The sequence below is a fragment of the Argiope bruennichi genome, chromosome 3, assembly GCF_947563725.1.
Source record: "Argiope bruennichi chromosome 3, qqArgBrue1.1, whole genome shotgun sequence".
Lineage (NCBI taxonomy): Eukaryota > Metazoa > Arthropoda > Arachnida > Araneae > Araneidae > Argiope > Argiope bruennichi.
The window spans coordinates 143840673-143865191 of record NC_079153.1 but is presented as its reverse complement, the minus strand read 5'-3'; the positions used below and the strand labels follow the sequence as shown (position 1 = coordinate 143865191).

At 32.0% G+C, this 24519-nt stretch overlaps 1 protein-coding gene across 5 annotated transcripts in view; it reads right to left on the bottom strand.

Moving 5' to 3' along the window:
* The window catches only part of LOC129962572 (phosphatase and actin regulator 4-like), a 130234-nt gene that overhangs the window by 48762 nt on the left and 56953 nt on the right, over positions 1-24519 (bottom strand). The window contains exon 1 of one of the 5 annotated variants that reach the window (XM_056076345.1): positions 17315-17363. The exons of the other annotated variants lie outside the window; for them this stretch is intronic. Coding sequence (XP_055932320.1) covers positions 17315-17348 — 34 coding nt within the window. The 5' untranslated portion in view covers positions 17349-17363. Of the gene's footprint in view, positions 1-17314; positions 17364-24519 lie in introns of those variants that run through there. 5 annotated transcript variants of the gene reach the window in all.

Sequence of the window (24519 nt, the reverse complement as noted above, 5' to 3'; positions counted from 1 at the left end):
TGACTCACTTAAGTCACTGCGTTTTTGGGCTATCGCATTTACATGTTTCTGAACTTCTCTGAAAGTTACAACAATGAGTTGACTGTACTATTTAGATAGGCAGACGTTCAACTCTTGGTTGGGTGTTTCATAGTTGTCTACGATATAGATGTTTATCCATCTAATTCTCTTCGTTTTGTACTTATACTGCCAATTTATATTTGGACAGATGGACTTCCTCTGAATCTGAAGAAATCTATAAATTTAGTGTGAAGACGGTATACCAAATTTCATTTGTCTAATTCAAAGTGTTTTTTTTTTTTTTTTTTTTTTTTTTACTTATCTTTGTCACAGACATAATACCATAACGTGTTTTTCAACTCGGGGAAGTCTAAAATGTGAAGATTCGTTAAAATCCGTGGGGTTCTTTTTTTTAATTTATTTTTTACGATTACAATATTTTGTATACGCAAAAAGTAAAAAAGAATTGGGACAGGATATTTAGGCAATATGACTAATGCAGCTAAAATGCTCCATCTAATAATCAATTCAAGAAACAAGAAATGAGATGATGCCCAGAACATTATTCAATTTGCGACAACCCTTCTTAAGTAGAATTATATAAATAGATGAACATACTTCTGACTATCGCCCAAATCAATAATAAAAATAATAAAAACATTTCTATAAAAAAAATTATGAAATTAAAAGATTTGACTTCGCTTCAAATATTCGAATAGTACAATACGTTGCCTATGCGATATTAATAAGAGGAATAGTTTCAAAAATAATCTACACATAGTAAAATAGAAAATAGAATAGATATAAATAGATAGTAAAATATAAACTTTTTTTTTTTTCTTCCAACAATTGGAATTTGAAATACAACTTTTTTGCCCACTGTAACCTTGAAAAAAAAATGATACCGGAAAGGGAAATAAATATCCATAAGCACATTTAATACGAATAAAGGCAAACATAGCAGATCGATTATTTTAACTAACACCAAAAGACTACTGAACACAATTACTTATTCATTCAATTTTTTAAGATTAGTTCTACAACCTGCATTCGTGCTTTTTTAAAACAGTCACAAGTAATACAGTAAACTTCAAACGATCATTATTAAAGACGTCTACAGATAACAGAAACAGAACGACACAAAAAATGTATGTAAAGCGGCAAGGTCCACTAATACAATAGAACTTTTTCACGAAAAACAAAACTAGCATTAGCAGAACGTTCGATTCGGTCTGCAAAAGTTTTCGAATAAAAAAAACTCTACCAACCAAATCGATATCGATATTTTCCTTCGTTTCGCCGGAGGAAAGTAAGAAATAAAAAAATAAAGTGGAGGCAGACCTTCGCGCAAAAAGCATACTTAACCACTAACACAGATAGGCCTTAAAAAACTCGTCTCTGCTGCCTGGGGCTAGAGATTATTAATAACCCCTCCTTTCTCACGAGGTACTAGAAGGGCTTCTCTCACATGCCGCCCTACAGCAAATATCTCTCAACCCAGCGGCTAAAAATAGAGAGCTCAGAACCAGAGACCCTCGGATTAGATTACCTTTTTCGTGCAAGAGAGAAGGTGTATTTTAATTTCAAGCCTGTCAAAAGTGAACTTGGAATGGAGTTCGTGTTGCGGGGATTCGAGAAAGGAAATAGCCAGTGAGATGTTCGAGAGACAAATGTTGTGGCGAATAAGACCAGTATTTCAACAACCTTTGACAGTGGTTTCAAAAACATGTCAGTTGTATAAACTTAATAATAATAATAAGTAGTGGGAGTGATCGCCCTACATTAGCATACTAATAAAGATGTTCTCCAAAAGAACACATTGCATGGCGCTAGCGTACAAAAAGTTACGAAATATTAAGCTTTGACATGATTTTAGCATTTTTACTAATCCTTGCCCAATTTTTTGACAATTCATCCCTAGGATGCGGTTAATAGCATCCAAAAATCAAAGTTGTGTTTCAGATGCATTTTCCCCAACTGACCGAAACGAAAATCTAAGACTGAACAACAATTGTAGTCAAAAAATCACATACAAATTTGATATATTTGAGTCACTGAGTTTTTGAGTTATCACGTTTACTGCTTCTGAAAGCACAGACTGATAGACAGTCAATCCCTTGGTGGATTTTGCTCAAAATTTGATGCGATATCAAAACTACAGATGCTAATACAAACTATATATGTTAAATCTGTGTACCGGATTTAATCCATCTAGCTCTCTTCGTTTTATAATTTTCGTGTTAATTTATAATAGAACAACAGAAAAGAGACTTCCTCTGAACAGGTTTTGCTTCACAGACTATATGCTAAATTTTATCCGTCGAACTCAAAGTATTTTTTAATTATCTTTGTCACAGACAGACAGACAAACAAACATAATGCCAAAAATGTGTTTGTCAAATTTCGAGAGGTCGAAAACATGCAGATTCATCAGCAACTCGAGTTCGAATTTGTTGACTATTACAATACTTTCTCTAAACTTCATATGCGAAGGAAGTTCATTCACTATGATACCATTTTCCAAACATAACTATATTAAGGGAGAAAATGCTTACACTATTTGTTTGATAGAGTAAGGTAACATCGATATGTTTCCGAAATGAGAAGAGGTTTATTTTTATGTACTTTAACTTGACTAGTAATAATGAGATTTTGTCATTTATTTTACACTCTATTCTTGATGAGCTTTGAAAATTCAAATATTTAAGTGTACTCATTCACACTTTAAAAATTTCAAAATTTAATTCTCAATGAATAGGTTTATTTAATGTAGTTTTGATATCGCAACAGAATTTGATAGTAAGAAAAAAAATTTCATTTTTTCCCCCAACCTAAATAAAATGATACGGCAATACTAAACAAGTATTAGTTGACACTAAATCTAGTTTTGTGATGAAAAAGACTTGAAATTTTGGTCTTTATCACTAAATCGCTTATAAGGTCAATACTAATTGCTACGCCGATGTAAAGTGTATCGAAGCATGACTATACTTGATTGCCTATTCGATATGAACCAACTTAACCCACTTTTTACAACATGCATTTAAGAACAAATAAAATGAAGTTCGTACAGCAGTTCTATCTTTAAAAACTCTTTTATTTAACGATCGAAGGACAAAGGCTATACTCTATGCAAATAGTAGCACAAAAGAATAGAAAGAGAGTTAGATAACTCAATTCTAAGTATATTAGATACAGAAAACCTTGATATATTGCGGGTAACTTATGTTTCATTTCATAAGAGTGATGCTAAAGTGAAAGACATAATTAAACCATGGGCAAACTGCGTGCAAAGAAGGTTTTTATAGTAAACATTTTGTTAAAGCCATAAAATTATGCTTTTTTAAAACAGACAGATTGATTTCAAACGGCTCACAAAAATAGTTACATAACGTCAAAGCAGAAAGCAAGGGAGCTTCCATGCAAAACATGGCGACAATGATTGCGCTCATCTCCAAACACATGCACTTAGAGACACACGTTCCAATTTTTCATAGAACAGGCGACAGCTGAAAAAGGGTGGAGGAAGTAGAAAAAAAAATACCATGATTTCAGCATGCCTGGCATTTTCCAAATGTTTTCCTAGAACAGAACCGCAACCGTGGCCAATATTCCTGGCACACTGCCACCTTAGTGGGAGTTCCGCCACCGTGCAAATGAATGCAAGAGACGAGTTTTTTCGTCGATCATGGACATCGTACCTAGCAGGTAGGGAAAACAATGAGAATGCCAACACGAATGTGGAAAGAGAAGTCTGCCGATTTCTTGCCCGAGCAATAAATGAGACGATTAAAGATGAATATTTTTCGTTTATTCTCTCTCGGAATTACAGCGTTTTATATCAAAATTCTAGCTTTGAAAACGCACTTTTTAAGTCTTTCGTAGACAAAATGGTTATTATTTTCTTGTATATAAAATTTCTTTTTCTCCTTCAAGGACATAAGAGCAAAACGAAAATTAATCTAAAATAATAAAAGAAGACGGAAGTATGCCTGTTAACTGACAACTAAGTTAATGATCGCTGAATAAAAATGGCTTTCAATAGTGCATTTTTTTTTTTTTTTTTTTTTTTTTTTTTTAAAGCAAGAAGTAATATCAATTTTTTGGTATTTTTCTCTGCATCAAGATCATATTAGTGAAAAGTATCTGAAAATCAATTTCCAATAATGAGGGAAGAGTCTGTCTATAAGTTAGATAGATAGATGAAGATAACAGCAAATATAATTTTCCTATTCTTTCGAAATTATTTACTTGAGAGAATTATTATTCATTTTTAAATCTAATTCAAATACTAATTAATTCCTTAATTTTTATTTTAACTTAACCCATATTAACTTCATGCTAAAATGGTCACTTATTTTCCGGATCCACTTCAGCTTTTTTATTTAATTAATGATAAACGTGCTCTATAAAAAAAAGCTTACTTTTGCAAGTTCTTTTGCTCCGAGTAAAGAAATAAAAATCCTTAATGTTTACCACATTCTTTTAAAGATATTTAAATTACATTTCCTAAATCCACACGTGTCAAAGAAATCCCTATCGGAATCTCATAGTACAAAATCACTGAGGGAAAAATTTCGGTTTCTTTTGCTTTTGTGTCGCGATGTAGACTGGCGTATTTCTTACAACTTATTCTTGTACATAAATTATGCCTCCCTGGATGGAATAAATCATAGTAAGAAATTCAAAAGTGTCTTCTCTGTTCGGCAACGCAACTGCTAAAAAATATGTTTACATATCTATATATGAAATTGAAAATCTATTTGTTTGCTTCTTTGAACCTTTCGCACTCATGACAGATTCGAAAGAAATTTGGTACACTGTTCAATTAAAAAGTTTCTACAAACGGGGGCTTTACGTTTTCCGCCATAACTTCCGAACAAACCATCGCATACAAACATTTTTTTTAACCGTCTTAAAATTTAAAAAGGTAGCTTTTCAGTAACATAAACTTCACTTCTGTGCAATTATCTTCCTTTTTAATCAATTTTACAAAATTAATTTAGACACATTTTATAACTGCCTTTTTTCTAAATGAAATATTAAGCTTATTTTACTGTTTAATTGCATCTTTCATTCGCGTGCTTTTTCCAGTGTTAAAATTAGTTGGGTTTTTTTTTTTTTTTTCCCCATACATTTTCATATTTACTTTTATTTCGTAGTATCTTAATTAATTGTAGTACAATAATGAATCTTAAAATACTGCCATTAAAAATTATCGTAATATCTTTTATTGGCAGTTAATTTGAATTTCATATTTTAGCAGTTTTAAATTTTTATTGCTTTCTGCTGATCAAATACCGCAAAGATACAAAAAAAATATTAATATACAACCAAAAATATTTTTTTTAAATATATGCTTAATTATAATACACTCCATCGAGTGCGTCCGAAAGCTGCATCTTGCTCCATGAATATTATTTACTTGAAAGTTACCTAAATTTCATAATGATTGGAATTCGTCATCAAAATGTAACTTGACATCAAATATTGCAGACGAACTACTAAGCAATCTAACATTAAATAGTCCTTTAGGTAAGTGACATAATTTCCAAGATCAAAAAACAAGATCATACAGTTATAATCTCATTGAGAATAATATAAGTTTTCCGAGAATTTTATTATTATTTTTTTCAGGGTTCCTACTTTCTATAAAATTTTCCTTTAAAAATGAACCTTCTCTCAGACCATTTACTCCATGACTCCATCAAAAAAGAAATCTAGATTCTTATGTTTAACTGAAAGCTCTGAGCAGATTCACAGCATCTTTGGCTCAAACGCATTACAAAAGCAAACTTACATACAAACAGACTCAAAAGCGTCTACAGCAATAACGCGATACAGGAGCCAATTTATCGGCGCTTAAAAAAAACACTTGTCCACATTTGGCAGCAATAACGCATTAGACGTACAAACGTAAGAACACTTGATTTCCATGATTGAATGAATATCAAGAAGAGCACTAGCGAATGGATCGCTCACAAAGCTTGATAGAAGGCAAATAAAATTATGAAGCACTATCATTCTTTTGAGACATTGAAGTGTGATCTAATTAAAGGGCACTGGTTTCAGCTTAAAGCAGTCATTGGAGAACTGAGGGTTGTGTGCCCGTGGTGAATGTATTAGTATTCTAAGAGAAAAATAAAACTACTCTCTCTGGATCAATCACCTACACCACTGGAATAAATCGTGAATCTGAGCATTTCTCTCAAAACGTGTGTAGATGTAACGCATGTTTCCACAGGGCGCCATGGTTGTTCATTCAAGAAAGATTCACACCGACTTTTAAAGTAGAGGGATCAAATCTGTCAACGGATTGGATCATTGCTTCCAATTCAGAATAGAACTCTACAATTTTTGCAAATTTATTTCATGCTCTCCCCACCAGTTATATGTCGCATTTTTCACAGTAGCAACTCCAGCTAACCTGCATTACATGCACCAAACAGCGAAACTAAAAACGTCGTTTATCCGAAATCGCTAAATTAAAATTATAAATAAGGGTTGAGATACAAAGACTTAAGGAATTAAATGTTATCTGACGTGAAAATAATTTTTTATTATTAATTTTTTGCTCTTTCTTTCACACTTAAAGCACACTAAAACGCAGGTGAAATTACAGCATTAAATAAATAAACCCATTGCTTATTTGGTGGCTTATTCATTTTTTTTTTTTTTTAAGAATTTAGCCAAAAAATTTATCATTCTAATAAAATATTAAATTCCACTGTTTTTTTGTCTTACTATAAGTGATCAGTGAAAGAGGAGAAAAACGGCAGTTCAAAGTTCAAATATTTAATCATTGTGCTAACTTAAGTCTTTATTTTTATTTTACTTTATTTTTCATGTATCTGGTTATTTATTTATTTATTTATTTATTTTTTTCATTTGAAGATATTTTCAAAATCAACTGAAACTCATTCAAAATATAACGAGGTACTTTTTTTAAATTAATTTCAGATTCAACAATAAAGTGCAGCTATCATGGAAACTGAAATAACTCGTGGAATATTCAGACTAAACAAATAAATTTCCTAAGTTATAATAACAAAATTAAAACACTAAAAGTTTTTGTTTCGGATAAAACAGAAAAATGTAAACAGCAATTTCAATAAACTGAATAAATATGACAATAAACACATGTCATCAAAACGTGTAAATAAAACATGGTGCATACAGGGTGTCTCAAAATTCATGGGCCAAATTTTAATAGTAGGTAAAACACATGTAAAGAAACATTTTTTGCATAGTAATATGGGGGCGGAAATGAAAAATGTAGGCGGAACAAGTACCTGTAAGTACAAGCAAATCGGGAAAAATGTAGTGATCTCAAGATAATTGACTCTGATGAGGGTCTCATTGAAAAACTCTCAGTCGCTGCTGCAACTGTTCGTAAACATCTGGCATCTACGAAAGAGTACGCCAATTACTTGCTAGACGCCATTACGACTGTATAGATGTTGGCAGTGGCACATCTAAGCATTTAGAGTAATATTATGCAAGAAAAGAGCTTTCTTTTCATTTCCTTAACCTTTCCGAACCCACATTGCTTCACAAAAAAAAAAAAAAAAAAAAAGCTTTTATATGTATTTTACCTACACTTAAAGAGTTTCTCCTATGAATTCAGAGACATTATGTATATGTTCTTCATATATTTCTATAATATACCTATTTTTACATTCTGAGCAAACTTGTTAAGGGTTTTTATTTTAAATAATATTGTTGTTCGATTGGCTGATATATTCTTGCATTAATTCATATGATTTCAGTCATAAATGTTAAGATGTGCATATTATAAACTATCAAAATAAAGCCTCACTAAATATACATTCAAAAAACAGTAATAAAAATTCAGAAACAAATTCAAAAAAAACAGTTGTACTAATAATATGAATAATATGATCAATCGCAATGCAATTAGAAAGCGATAATAAATGAATTCGGTATAATTTACTTTTAATGCAATAACAAGAAATTATATATGAAAGTAAATATACAGTAAACACTAAACAGCTATTAGGGAACAGCAAAACAATTATTCTTAACATAATTAGCAGTGACTGACTGCACACGATATGGAATTAATTCCAAGTTTGAAATGGCGCAGATTCCTTTGCAAATTACTACAGAGTTTTACACGTTATCTTTATTGAGCTCTAGTTGGTTGATACTAAAATGTAGATTTGGGCAGTGCTAGTCTCGGTTAGCGAGAAGACAAACTTTTAAGAAAGAACACCAGTGGAGCGGCATACACGAAATAGTAAACAAAACAAAGTAAGCAAGACGTCGTCTTAAATAAATAACAACGACGAAGTCTAAAAAATATTTACAGAAAATTCAGTACTTTGTTAAGAAATATGTGTCAAGGTCTATTTCGTTTACCTGATTTTTTTTTTTTTTTTTCTAATAAAGGCAAACAGGTTTTGCACAAAATAAATTGTGGTTAAATAAGTAGTGTATAAGATAAGCAAAAGCAAAGTGCTGACAGTGTGCAGGTGCGACCACTAATAAATCGCTAATGAAACAGTTTGAACCAAAAACATAGTTGCTTGGCGAAAACTAAAAGTTTTAAAATCAAGATAACAGTTTTCTCAGTCATGATCAATATACTCTACGAACAAATACTCTTAACAGAGAAATAAAATAACTTAAACTAGCACAGAACAACACAAAGAAAATTGTTAGGTGCAGGAAAAATTTCTCATCAATGAATCGTAATCGATTAAGAAACGAGTTTAATTCGCAGAAATCCTGGTATTTTTAAGATAAGTCATGATTGCTAGAAATCGCCATCGGTGAAGACACGATTATAATGTGAACTTTTATGATTCGTAACGGAGTCAATTCAAGATCACAAAGAGCCAATCTAATTTTGAAATCCATTACATATCGTATAAGAAGAACAAGGATGTGACGTAAAATAATTTCTAATTAGACAGAAAGGGCAGGTGAGTCATTCGGCATTGTGTGACGTTGCATGAATGGATTCAGCAGATAAAAAGTAGGGGGAGGGGATGACGTTAAAATTCAAGACTTTGTCCAATGCTGAAATATACGAAAATGGTTGGTCAAAGAACTACGAAATGAATTAATAAAATACTATAGTGATAGGCAAACAGTTATTGTTACTTTTCATGTTCGCAAGGGTGATAAAACCGCTAAGATAACGTCGGTGATTTTTTTTTTAAACCACGAAAATTACGATACTCGTACGAGTTTTCTTTGTACAATTTTCGTTCTATTTCATCGAGTAGGTTAATGGAAACTATTCAGGAAGATTTAATCAACTTTTGTATCCTGTATTATTAAGTCATTTTTTAATACCTGTCTTATCAATCTTAAAAGATTTTTTAAGTTATTTTAGGAGGGGGGGGGGCGATTCAAAAGACATCTGGAACTATGAATAATTTTTCATAAATTTTATGTTCGTATAGATCTTCAATTTAAAAAAAATTATGTGCAGTAAACTGCTTTGGGTAATTAATCTTTTTGATAATCTACAGTGCTCAAATTATTTTACCTGAACATGTTATAAGTAAAGACTATTATACTTGGACAATTATTAAAAATCGGAGAAATTATAGAAGAAAGATGTAGTGATAAAATAGATTGGGCATTTATTCCGCAGTCTTTTGCCATTTTCTGACCTTCTTATTAGGAGCCTGCTAATAGAATATAAAATACCCTGCAATTGTTCATGCTTGTAATATGCAATAATTTTAAAGTGTCCTTAAATAAATACAGTAAACAATAAATACAGTAAACTACTTTGAAACGTATTAAATTAATCATGTGTAAATAAGATATTTACTTATACATACTTTATTGCTTCGTTCAGCGTTTATTCAATAAATTATATATTACCAGGTATTATTAATAATTATTTCAAAATTGTTACATGGTAAGTGTAACTATTCTACTCATTTTACTACTCCTCACAATGTTCAATGACTCGTAAACATCTTTATTATTCAGAATTCCTTAACCCCTTCAGGACCAGAAACGAAGCGCTGTCACTGGACCGAGCGTTCGGAAATGGAGAGCCGTCCAAGGGCTCAAACATATTTCGCAGTTATGCCTACTTTTACAAAATCGTATAAAATTAGCATTTTGATATAATGAATTCAATTTTACAAGTAATATACTTAATATGTATTAATATAAAGTATATAACCTTAATGAAAATAAATGAAACAAGCAAAATATTCAAATTTTAACTATATCTACAAAAACAAATACTACACGCATAGAAATTAAGTAACAAATGCTATCCATACGAAATTTTTTAAAAAAAAACGACTGAGCCATAATAATTTGCAGCAAATGAAATTACGGTTTAAAAAATCCCAGTCTCACGAGTTCTCTCAGAAAAACTTATCTTCGGTTCTGTTTTAATTCTGAAGGCCAACTCGCTGCAGGTTCATAGCAAGTACTTAATGGCATTTGATAATTATATTCCACTGTGCCTGAAAACAATGATCTATATTATTTGCAGTTATTACTAAAATTCCAATCATTTCACTAATCTCAGATGGTAACACAGTTTTGCTAAAAGAGCTCAAAATAATCCCAGCACCTATATCAAGACATCCACAAAACATACACAAAAATATTTCACTCTCACCCCTACAACAGAAAACTGAGTGCAATTTCCAAGCGAAAAAACCAAAGCAATCAATAAGAACGCAGGTGTCCCTTTAAATCACACGTGTCTTTTTAAAGAGCGGTTTTTTTTATACCAGGGGTGGCGAACCTTTATAGATCAACAAGCCATTTTTTCTAAAGAAATGTTTAATGAAGTATAGACGTGCCATCAAATAATTTTGACTTGTGATTATTGGGAAGATAATAAAACCAAATACTAACAACTCAAAACACTTTAGTTAATACGAAAAAATACATTTTGCACTGTATAGTAGTAAATGTTTTAGTTTACTATTACTACATTAGTATGACTTCTGCTGTTACAGATTAGATGATAAATGACTTATATTAGAATTGTAAGATGTTACTTTTAGCAGAATGCATGTCATCTGCCAACGGTTTCTAAGCGAAAATAATGACTCTCAGGCTTGGTAGATGAAAATATGGTTAAAATAGAATGAGCCAGCTTCTTCAAACAGATAAATGTGTTTGGTATCAAATTCCATGTTTCCACAATTTCGCTACTGCCATTTTTACTTATATTGCTTGTTAATCTTTCTGTTTCAATCCATTCTAACTTTTTCCTTGTTTTAATAAATTTTTGAATCCATACTGAACTAGACTGGAAATCAATCAGCTGCATTTCAAATTCTTCCATTTCCAACCAATCGAATTGGGACAAGTTCAATTTATCAAATGAAATCACATGCAAACTGTTTTACAAACCGTAAAAGCAAACTATTTTGATCGGTGGCGTGCCCAAAATATTGTGTCCAGTGCCATCAATGGCACGCGTGCCATTGGTATACCAATAAATCCATCGCATCCAAAAGCGCAAAGCAGAAACAAATGCCCCTATATGAAGGCCACATGCCATATGATTCCACTGCTGCGCAAACCGGTAGCTTTTCGCGCCATCTAGTAGTATTTAAAAATTCAAATAAAATGTTCCTTTTCGAAGTCGCGGATACGTTACGCTGGTTCTATAGAATTAAATTGAGCGCATAGCCAGGACGCGATGCTATGCGACAAAGACAACAAGTGGGGAAAGGACGTGTCACGCATATGGGATACTGGTACTCAAGGGTTAAAAATCGCATCCCTTTAATCCACAATTTGTAAATGTGCAATAATCACAAAGTAAAATATCACATTTACCATTACTGGTCAGTCATTTTATATCTTTCGCTAATGTGCGTCGTTGTTTTTAATTGGATAAGATGTTAGGGAGCCTAAGCCTTTGACAGTTAGTTTACGGAAGTTACAAAGCTCATTTTCAAGGATCGATTTTATTCGGGTATCATTACATTAAACTATATAGATTATATATTATATTATATAAACTATATATAGATTCAACTATAATTATAATTTACGTCCATGAAGGAAGGAAGGAAAATAAACGAGGAACTTGACACAGGTGTTAATTCAACTCTCACCTTTTGGCCTAACGCGCGTCATCTCCAGCCTGTTTTAAATATCACTCCTTCCAATATTTTATCGTTCTCAATTGTATGGTAATGAGCTGAACGCTTTCTCGCTTCTATCGTGCATGTGCAATAGAGACAGAATGACGCCAGAAAGGGCTGAACTCAAGTGACGAAAACTTTTTAACAAGCACTTGAATTTGGCATAGAAGTTCACTCTTGGGAAACCTGACTGACATTTGCAGTCGAAGTTCGTCGACAATGCTGAAACACCTTATTCGTCACGCCCTGGGAGGGGGGGAGGGGTTATCTTCTAATCCAAATAAAGAATGCACAAACTAATTAAGAAAAAGCGTAACGCTAAGCGATTAGAAAGTAAAAATAATAATAGAGAAAAAAAGTAGCAAAGTATCTACTCATATCTTATTTTATAAATGACAATGTATGAAATATATGAAGCCTTTGATTATTGGTTTTTATGGCAGGTGAATATTAATATGGAATGCTTTTATTTCAAAGCATTCCAGTTAGAAAAGATTGAAAAATATGAACGGAATGGACACTGAATTTTTTGAGAAAATGAATTACCTTTTTCTAAGCGTATTGTCGAAATAAACATCTTAATATGAATTGAAAACGTCTATTCAAGGCCAAGATGTCCAAGATTGCCAGTCTCAAGTTCTTAGATCTCATAGCAGAATCATTTCGAGATCAAATGAAGCAGCGAGTTGAATTTCATTTTTTCCACTGGCTACAACAGGCGGAAGTAATAACATTTCATTGTTATGATAGATATGTACATTCTAACAGTCACATGATCAAAATTCACACTTCGATGACCTGGTAGGAACGTGCTGTGTGCCACTACCTATGCTTATGCTGTAAAGAAATTCCATCAGAAAAAACAGGAATTTCAGATTTTGGGATTAGCATTCACACCATATAAATTTAAGAGACTAGCGTGACGGACACAAGTCTCTTAAAATAATACATAACTTTCTTGTGATCATGTATCTACTTATTACAGTTCATTCATTGCTTCAAAAATTTGAGCTTTAATGCAAAAGATTTTTTTAAAAGTTAAAATTCAACTGCGTTCTTCAGGAAAGCACTACAACAGAGTGTGCACAGGATAAATTTCATGCTTTAATTGTCAAGAAAGATAGCAAAAGAAATCAAAGAATTGCAAACGGTAAATAATATGTGAAGCTTATAGAGCTCACCGTAAGCAAAATTAGTAAAAATCAAATTACATAAAAGGAAATGAATGCCAAAGTTTAGTCACAAATGAAATGAAATAAAATTTCATCTTATTACTCCACACTTTTGAAGTTAATTCATAAAGGTAGTTGCTCCAAACTTAAAAATATTAAATTTCTCATCAAAATTAATGAAGATCAATTTTAATACTTCCAATTTAATAAAATGGTAGGCCTCTTTTCCACGAGCATATTTGTTATATAAGGAAAATCCTTAGAAAGATTTAAAGAGTCTCAGGTCTCTTAAACTTAATTTTTTCGATTTTTTAAATATATGTATTATATTTTTAATATAATTATAATATATATTTTTTACTTTGCTAATTTTTTTTTTTTTTTAGTTTAACTTTTTTTTTCTCAAAACAAAAGAAAAAAGAAGCTTGTGCGCAAGATTTCTCAAAAACTACATATCCTATTAACCAAAAATTTCATGTACATGTCTGAAATAAGTTCCTCAGAAATTTATACATCAATTTTTAGATAAATTATTCATAGAAAAATCTTACTTGAATTTTAATTAGATTTTTCAGAAAATTTCATTTTTAAAAAAAAATAAATGAATTAAAATGTTTTTTTCAAAAAGTTCTATAAAACAAAAGTAACAATTTATGCAGACTAAAGGCAGTACTTATGTATCTAGAACTTTTTAATTTACATAATTCTTTTCAAATTCTATTTTCACTATTTTTCAACTTCAATATCATTTTTCTCAAAAAAAAAAAAGCTTGCGCGCAGGATATTTAAAAAACTACTTTTCCTATTAATCTGAAATTTCATGTACATGCTCAAAATTAGTTGTTCTATTATGTCAATTTTTAGATAAATTATAAACAGAAACAAATTTTACATTTATTTTAATTAGATTTTTTTTTCTTAACATTACTAATTTTTTTTTAATGTTTTTTATAAAAAGTAAGTATAACTTCAAAACTGACCATTTTTCTCCAAGTTAATATTAATTTTGTAAATTTTGACCCATTTTTAAATTCAGAATCCAGCACGCAGTATAATACTGATTTTTAAGATTTTGAAAAAATATTCATTGTATTTTTCTTTATAATTTTTCTTAAAATTATATGAAAATATGAGAAATAATGTAATTGTATATGAATATTTAAAGGTTAACTTTTCAAATTTCACGATTGTTTCATTTGTAAATTAGATGATTGAGAAAAAGGGTGGTTTTTTGCTTCCATGGGTAATTATTAAGAGTCCTGAGACCCCCTAAGGATGCTTATTCGGATTAAAAGATAACTGCCGTAAAATCTTAAGCGAAACGAGAAAATTGCGATTATTCCAGATTATGATTGAATCAATTATTTATATTATCATTACATTATGATAGTATAAATAAATCACTCATTGACACTTGTATGATCCAATGTCATTTGTTCGTCGATGTCAATCATTTATACTTTCGGTTTTAGATAACCTATTTTACATACAAGTTGAACAGCGAATCGTCGGTGAAATGAAGAATCAACAACAACAGATTTTCTACTTTTAATTAAAATCAGATTCAGAGAATTAAACTCAATTAGAATGAGGGTAGTGTCTATATTTCATGATAGCAAGGCACAGAAATAAAGTTTATAGGCTCCTGAATCGCAGCTCCCTTAAAGAGTAAAAAAGCAATTTCCAACAAATGAAATACGAAAAAGATAGAAAATAAGGAAAGTGAAAATTAAAAGTGCACGAATTACAACAAATAAAATTTGCCTGTCTGTGAAATCACTGTTAAAACGTCATTAATCAATATACAGAAACAAATTCTTGATACAAGGCAATACGGATTAATAAATACTAAAGATAAGGGGGACCAAAATAATAATAGTATTTTTGAACCAATAAATCCCCATACAGTACAGTAACACCCCACTATCCTCAAAATCATTATCAAGACAGTCCAGCAGAAAGCATCCAAGCATCAAACGAGGAGACAGGAATAAGAACATTTCATTGCCATTCAAAGAATCTTTTCTTCCAACAGGAATGAAGAATAGCAACAAAGAAGAAAAAAACTCTGAGGCGCAAGGTCACGTAATTTAAGAAGGCTGGAAGACAATGGACATTCCTTTTCACTGGCGATGCTCTTCAGCGTTACACAAATCAAAAAGACGAATTTTAAAACTGATTCACGAAGTACGTCTTATTTCTTTTCACCTGCTGCAAAACCGATGACAGAAGAAATCTGATAAGACCTGGTGTTTAATCGTCTCTAATCGTGAGAATGAAAACTTTTACAAGGGTAGATCCAGTGTTTACAAATACAAGGGAATACACGTGAAATAAAGCTTTACACATTAGTGACACACAACAACTAAAATATAATTCTAAGAAAAAAAATGCATCAAAATATACGAAATGAGAAATCTAAAAATACCGTGAAACAGAAAAACCTTCTCGAAGAAGAGATTTTAGCTACGAATTCGTTTAAAGAATACCAAATACCATTCATTACAATGACCCTCATGACACGTCTTCGGAAATGTTTGGATTTGATACGGTGTGAGAGAGACGACCGAATTCATGGAGAGTAGAAACGAAGGAGATACAAATTTTGAATTGCACATAAAATCCTTCAGTTGCATCTGCCAGGGGTGTTTGTGGGACCCCAAAAAATCCCCGGAAACTTTTACGGACTTACTACCGACATTTTGGAGTTTCGAGAAGGGGGGGGGAGAAATGAAAAATTACGATTATGAAGTATTGAATGACCTAATTATAAAAGTTCAATGAATTACTTTTTTTGCAAAATTAAGACCTTTGAACCCAGGTCACGTGATCGCACATCTGGTCGAACGAAGTCTCTCCCTTTTTTTCTGCCGCGCCTACTTGCCGAAAAGAATCCAGAAGAGAATGTCCGAGAACCGGGGGAATGAGTCATAACTCGCAATAAGGAAAGAACAAAAAAGAAGTTTTTTCCCCCTTTTCACGCATTATCACTGCCTTTGGAGAAAGAAAGGAAAAGTTTTCACCACACACACTGACCTTGCGTTTTCTGCTTTCAAAGCAAACAAAATTACCCAGATCAAAATAAATAATTCATTATTATTCCTACTTCCTTTTGAACGACGATCCCCGGAATTTCCGGGTATCGAAGTTCAAAATCCCCGGAATTCCGGGGTTTCCCCGGAGCACAAACACCCCTGATCTGCTCCTAAGATTCAAAAACCCTATGCTCAATTGTTTTTTAACCGACACTTTGTGGGAATGTGCTCAGAGGCTTTGAGAATAACAAACCTTTCGAAACGGGTCATTTAAAAATCGCTGCTTTTCTAAACCATGTAAAATGAATGACTTTCAACTAAGGACAGTTCTTAACGGACACAATATTTTTAAAAACGGTTACAATAATTAACAACGTCAACAACCTCATATCTTGCTCCACAAGATGCTTGTGAACAGACATTAACCCTTTAGAAGGCCTTTTTTTTTTTTTTTTTTTTTTTCTAATCATGGTATTTTGAAATGTTTTTAGGATTGAGATTAGTTTAAGAGAAGTGATTATTTCACTTTTCAGATAAATTTATTTGATTAATTCATTAATTTAGTTAATTAATAATTAAGTAACAAATCAAGGCTCACCATTTTGTGTGAGATAAGGAACTATAGCATCTAACTTTCTATCTTATGGAAAAATTTATCATCTTATTGAAAAACTTACCATAACTTCATACAAAAATGGAAAAATTTGGTGGGAAGCATACTTCCCAAGGCCCTTGAAAGGGTTAATTTATCATATGAACTGAAAATGACTTTATTAAACGGTGAAGACACCATCTTTGCAATAAATTACTGCTTATTACATTTATTTAAACAAAATTTTAATCATTGACGTGCTGTTTTAATTAAACTCTAAGGATAGAAAAAATCTTTAAGTTTTTAATTAAAGAAATAGACTAGTTAAGATAATTTAATATGTAGCTAAGAACCACGATTACTGAAATTTTCTGAACACTTCGAAAAAACAAAGGCGCTTACCATTCCATTTTAAATAAGCAACAGCATTTTTCATCTCATTGACTGAAGTATATTTGCCATGATGATCAATTCAACGACATACCACAGAGTCAAATAATCCAGTAAATGATATGACAAAAGATATTATCAGAGGACAAGTTTATTTTATAGTTATTTCGCTACACCAATGAAGTGACATTTCTGCAAATAGTGGCTCTTGATTTTCGTAAATCATGCATTTAAATAACAAAACTAGTTACGAGTGAAAAGACTACACAAATAAAATCTTTTTTCGTTGAAAACGTTAACGAAATAATGAGCTAAACGGATATAATATTTAAATAAGAGAATTACAACATAAATCAAAAAGAAATTCTCTTGCAGTTACAGCCTCTCATCTAAGCAATTCGTTCACGTCAGGTCTGTGAATGGGTTAAATAAACCGGCACGAAAAAGAGAGAAAAACCACGTGAGAGTTTTACTCACCGCCGCGAATAGCAACAGTGCGCTCTGAGTGCCATGTTTTTCGGCATACTTTTCTCTCTCGCGAAAGCGGAAGTAGGAGGAATATTGCAACCTGTTCCACGGCAGATGGCCAAATGATATTTACTTTTTTTTCTTTTTCCCCCCCCCCCTTTACGTAATTACACATCTCGCTCGTGAAACGACTTCGAGGTGGAAAGAAGGGGGAGAAGTTAAACAAAATAGATTCGAAACGAACACATCTCAGAAATTAAAAACAGCTTCATTCAGTGACAGGCAAGACTTGTCATTCAACTTGGTTATCAGAGTGAAGATCTGCTCAAAAAGTTTATGTTCCGATTCTTAAAAATTGAAAAATAACACGGAATGAAGAGGCGTGCAAAAGCAAATTTAGCAAGAGAGAAAAGAGCACGTCAGATAAATAAAAATGCGTCGTTTATTTCTAATTATTTAAAAGACCACTTGCGATTTTTATTGATTTAGTGATGGATAACATAAAATAAATTAAACAAAAAATATATACTTTTACACATATTTACATATACTAAAAGGCGGATTTATTTTTCTTTTTAATCATTATATTTTACAACATACTCTTTAATTTTTAAATCATTATGATAATTTTTAATTCATTATAATAAGTATTAAAGAATCTCAAAATGAATTCTCGAATTTATCACTACATTCAGAACTTCCAAGATTTATAAGATTTTTTTTTATTAAATGAAATCTAAATATCAATTTTGACAAACTAATTAAGATCGGTAAACATTAAAACAATGAAAAGTGGAAGCTGGCTTAATGAATATAATTCTTCCCGAATCTTACTCGCAAAGCGAAATACTCATTAAACGAAACAATTTTTTTCCATAGGAATCAATGTAAAAGAGAACAATGAATGCATTACGTTCCGGGAAAAAATACTTAGACAAATAAACAATAATGCAATTTATAATACATGCTTTTGTTTAAACAAGAAAGTTGTCTAAAGACATCTGTCTTTCACTACGCTTCAAAATCTGGCGAAAATAAGACACAGCATTGTCGTTAAATGAATTTGTAGTACATATAGTAAATGCTTGGTTAGGGCTGCATTTCTGAACACAAGATACAATAATTTTCCATGCTTTCATTATTTCCCCTATACTAGATTTCCCTGCCCCCTCCCCTCCCACCTGCTGAAGCTGTTATTTTCTCTTTTCTTGCCCAAATCTCAGCAGCTTTTTGATTTCACACTCCATAAGTTTTCTCAGTAGATCTGGCTACATTTTAAAAATGAATCAAAGTAACTTTTTCTAAATCATTTAACGTATCCTCAAAATTTTTGTCTTTTGTAAAGTACCTAATCTGTGGGCCAACGGAAATTTTTGTGAACCCTAATTTTTGCATATTAAGCGATGAAAACAGAACAGTTCTCGGAGTTACTGGAATCCACAGCCTTCTTTATTCATCACTTGCACAAAATTCTACATAAATCCCAATTTTATGTGTGAAATCTGAAAAGCAACTTTCTTTTGCAACGTTTTGGACATTTTTCTTTCTTCTGCAAAATACTATTTGGGCTCTGTTCGCTTATTTTCGTATAATACTGTTTTGCTTTGCTCGCACAGTAAACAGCAATCCATGAGTATGGCAATTACTTTAAAATCTATACATGCGTTCGAATGATGAGAATAGTGGATTTCATGAAGCAATATCTTCATTCCATAGTCCGGAAGCGGACACAGACCAATGAGATCTCCGATTCATAAAAAGATAAATTTAAGACACCAAATGTAGCTTCAAAAATAACAGAAACTAAGGTACGTAGATCTGCACCATGTGTGAAGAAATAATGAAAGAAGAAATGGCGCAGCGCGTAAAATGTCATACTTGTGATCAGGAATTGTGGCTTGTTCCGAATTTGTGATCCCCCCCCCCTTAGCATTCCTTGAAAAAATTAGTGATTCGAGAAACCAGTTTTGCAAACTAGACCAGTGTTTCCCAAAGTGTGGTACGTGTACTCCTAAGGATACAATAAGAGTTTGTGGGGGTACAACTGAGATAAAAGTCAACCCCCGAAATATCACGTGACTCTGTCCAAAATGACAGAAGGCCCAATCATCTGTGGTTCAATGTCCCTCTCCACATGACCGAAATCGGAGAAATCTTTGATTTTTACCGCGGACGGGGTTAAGTACCCCCGTCGCTTTGACTTGTTTACATGACTGGAAATGGCTTTGTAAACTAGCATATTTAACAAATATATTCTCTGTTTTAAATTGCCTCAATTTATCGAAAGAAGACAAAGAAATTTCACTGTTTCACGTTCAAGATAAAGTGAACGCTGCCATCGCAAAACTAAATTTACGGCAAAAGAGAGTTGGTAATGGAGAGGTAGACTCGTTTCCCTCTCTTCATGAGTTTATAACAAGTTCGACAGCTAAAAGGGATGCTGATACTCTGAAATGCATAACACAGCATTTGGAGAGTTTGCAAGTGGGCTGGAAAAACTATTTCCCTGATTTAAATAAATATATTGAATGGATAAGAGACCCGTTTAACATTGACACAACATCCATGCCAGAAGATTTGACGCATGAAGAAGAGCTATTGTTGGAATTGGCTTCAGATGGATTTTTGAAAATTAAACATAGGGACAGTGTCTTAACATCATTCTGGTTACAAATGCAACATGTGTATCCGGTCTTAAAGGAAAAAATTTTGAAGTACATCTTGCCTTTTCCAACTTCATATTTATGTGAAGCTCCGCTTTCAGCATTTGTAAAGATTCAGTCGAAAAAAAGGAACAGATTATTGGATGTGGAACCGCATCTGAGATTAGATTAAAATTAACAAACAAGGAACCAAATTATGATGATCTGTCATCTCAGCACAAACAATTTCATCCTTCTCATTGATCCAAATAAACGTTACTTACAATATAACTTTTATTTATATTTTATTATGAATAATTTTATTTCCCGTTTCTTATTATTTTGTGTATGTCACAAAAAAAGAAAAAGGAAATATAGTTTTGATTGTTATTAAAATGCATCTTTTTTTTTTTTTTTTTTTTTTTTTGAGGAGGGGTACTCGGCGTTACAAAAATTATAGAAGGAGTACACATATGTCAAAAGTTTGGGAAACACTGAACTAGACAATCGGTTTCCATAACTAAATTGGTACACAATTCTTATGAATCTGTTTTTTCCCTTATTTGATCACTTTAATGGCCACTCACACAACAAGTGTGTCATAGCCAGAACAATTGTTAGTGTCCACTCACAAAGTGATGCAACCACCTAAGGTGGCTCGCCCAGCACTACAATTTCTATGTGATAATTACTGCACCTAAGCAATGTGGATATTGATACTGCCTTCGTATTTCATTGTTATATCTACGATTTTAGATAATTATGGTTTTATTGCCTGTTTTTAAAATTATCATACAAAAGAAAAATATAAAATGTGTTGTTAAATTATTTTTTAAATTTGTTGTATTAAATCTGTTAAGGTTTTTTTTTTTTTTTTTTTGATGAGTATGTTTGCACATGCTAAATTATTTCGTGAACTTACATAAAGTTTTTTAAATTAATATCTTCAAAAACACTGCCGTCCCCTGGCAAAGTTTGACTGTATAGATGTACAGCCATTAAAATGTTAGTATTTACTTCATAAGTAGTGAGTCACATTGCTTTAAACATAAATAAACTACAAAAAAATTCTACTAAGCTTTTTTTTCCCTCCCTATCATTGTTTATTTTTTAAAATGTTGAAGTGGTTCCGAATTCGACAACCTCTCCATTTAAAAACTTCAATAATAGCACGTTTCGAATTATAGGTTAGGTGACCGAGAAACAAAAATTCTATGATTTTACCAGAAGGCAGTAAATAGATCTCAAACAGAAGTGGCCTGCAGGATTTTGTCACAAAGCTTGTCAAAAAGAACAAAGACATATTTTTTAAATTTTTTCGACATATTATACAATGAAATTTAAACTGAAATGTTGGAAAAAAAACTTTCAAAACTATCTCTGTTCTCTGCGCTTATTTCCCAACGCTGTCTAGACTGAATTAAAAATGTCAGCAGCGTTCATCTGATAAGAAAATATGGGTCTACAAAAATATAAGTGGTCTACATTGACATAACTTCCAGAATACTACACATAATATTTGGTTATAAACTTTACGGCATTCGATTGTCAACCGTTAACAAGGAGTGGGCTACAAATCAGACAAATAAGTAAAAGAAAAGAAAATCGTAGATGTTCTGCTCAAATGCATGCTGAAGGGGGGAAAGTATAAATAAAACTATCAGTTTTGGTCACTGACGAAAATTTCCAGCAAGTTATAGTTTAAAATTTTCTAATTTGGGCTCATTTTGATTAGAAATTTCTTAACTTTTATCGCTCCATCCGCGGCGCCAAGAAGGCAATAGGAAATATTCAAACAATACAGACAGATGCCTTTACTGCAATAGCAATTACTAATTCTAGATTCTTATCAAAATAATTGGGTTATTTTTGACGGAATTTAAACTGCGAATGCAATTAGTAAAGAGTATTGAGCATCTAATAAATTTTTGGATGGCAAAGCAGCGTTAAAGGTTTATTGATACTATGCCATAGTCAATCAGTTACATGATACGTCTATCAAACAATCGATTACATGCTGGGTCATGCAATCAACTGTATGCTCATCTGATTTACGTCAAATGCTACTTCGTTATTAACTTTTAAAATGTTATTTCATTTTAAAAGAAAGGAGATGTCACAATACAGAGTAAAAAAATATCTGGTTACGTCAAAAATTTCTACGTCACATATTAATTTCATCAGGAACTTATAGATTCCACAAAACCATCATGTATGTCATATGCCACATTTCTGTAAATATTTGATGAATAATAATTAAATAAGCAGACCTAGTTTTAGAGGCGAAGTGTATCATTTAATTCCACATGCAATCTCATTCTACAATGCAGAGGCTCTCAAATTTTATAACACACAAATAAAAATCATAAATATGTCTTCGTGAAAGCATTTTCAGATTTCAAATCAATATATCCTAAAAGCAATGTATAATCAAAGAATAAAGCATTTCAAGATTACATTATTCAATTACAGTCGTAAATGAAAGTTTCAGACTACATTAAAAAATAAATAAATCATAAAAGTAGGAGCAAATAGTGGGTAATAATACATTATAACAAATTATGATATTTATTATGGACGAGGGTGAATGAGTCTTTCGTTGTAACGAGTTTTTTGATATGTTAATTATTTAAAGTTAAAGTTACGTTCAAGTCACAACTGTGTATTTATATTTAACTAGCTCTCTTTGATGATTCGCCGAAGTTACATGGGACAGTAAATTAACATGTACGTCGCATTTTAGTAAGGTCAAGAGAAAAGTGGATGTATTAAAACATATAAACGATAAATTTTATAGAAAAGGGAAATACCATCTAAGAAGAATCTACACTGGGGCTATTGAGCCATTCCTTCTTTTCGGTCACGGCGCATGGGGACATAGGATAAATCTGAGGATAATCCGAGAAGAGTTAAATGCAATCCAACGGTGCCCACTCAGCATTATGTTTGGGGCATATAGAACCATTCTCAGAGCAAAGTAAATGCTCACTAAATTTCAAATAAGAACTACTAGTCATAAAGTTAGAATAGGAAACAAATGCTTAAGCAGTAAAGATTATGAGACGTATTTTGACAAGTTCGAATAACACCCTGCAGAATGATTCCCTGAGAGTTTCGAATAACACCCTGCAGAGTTTTCAAATTAAAATTCCAGATATGGATGGAATAGAAATTTTTACAGATGGTTCGAAAGAAGTAGGAGCGGCAATGATATTATCTATCTCTATGGAAAAGAGATCGATAAAACTCTTGTGAAATTATCGAACCATGCCACAAGTTCCCAGGCAGGAGTGCAAGTTCTAAAAATGGCCATTGAATATTGTGAAAAGGTGGAGGACGGATAGAAATGATAATTTTTTTCAGATTCTCAATCAGTCCTACAAGCCATACAATCATCTCACAATTGTAATCGGAAAATATGGACGAAAAAAGAAAAGATAAAAAATGTAAAAATTAACAAGTGGATAGAGTTGAATTGGGTTAAGGCCCATATTGGAATATATGGTAATGAAAAGACGGATCAATATGTAAAGTTGACGCCACCGAAAGAGAGTGTTGATATAATTGTCTCCAAATCAAATAGTGCCTTAAAATTGGAATTAAGAGAAAAAATAAAGCCGCAATGGTTTGACAGATGGTATATGTCCAAAAAAGGAAGAGTAACTTACGATTTTACTCCTAACCAGAAATAAAAATAAGAAGATACCATCCACTGGTAATCCAAATTATATCAGGACATGGGAAATTTCCCCCATATTTCCAAAGATTTGGAAGAATGTAGGAAAATAAATGTATCTGTGGAGAAATCGGTACTGTTTTCCATTATTTAAAGGAATGCATAGAAATCTCCGTATGAAGAAAGAATCTGAAAGTTGAAAATGATGACTTAACTGTACTGATGGTACCAAATAATCTTAAAACTGAACAGATAAATGAATGACATGACGTTAAAAATTGTTAGTGTTTTTTACCAACTGTTTGAAAGTGTTTGGTTTTCTTTTGTTGTGAAACGAGAATTTGGAGAAACACTGAGAATTTCGAGGAGATTTTCTTTAAGTGATGACCTGTTCCTTGTTTAATGGGAAGATAGGTGAACGGGAAGATGAA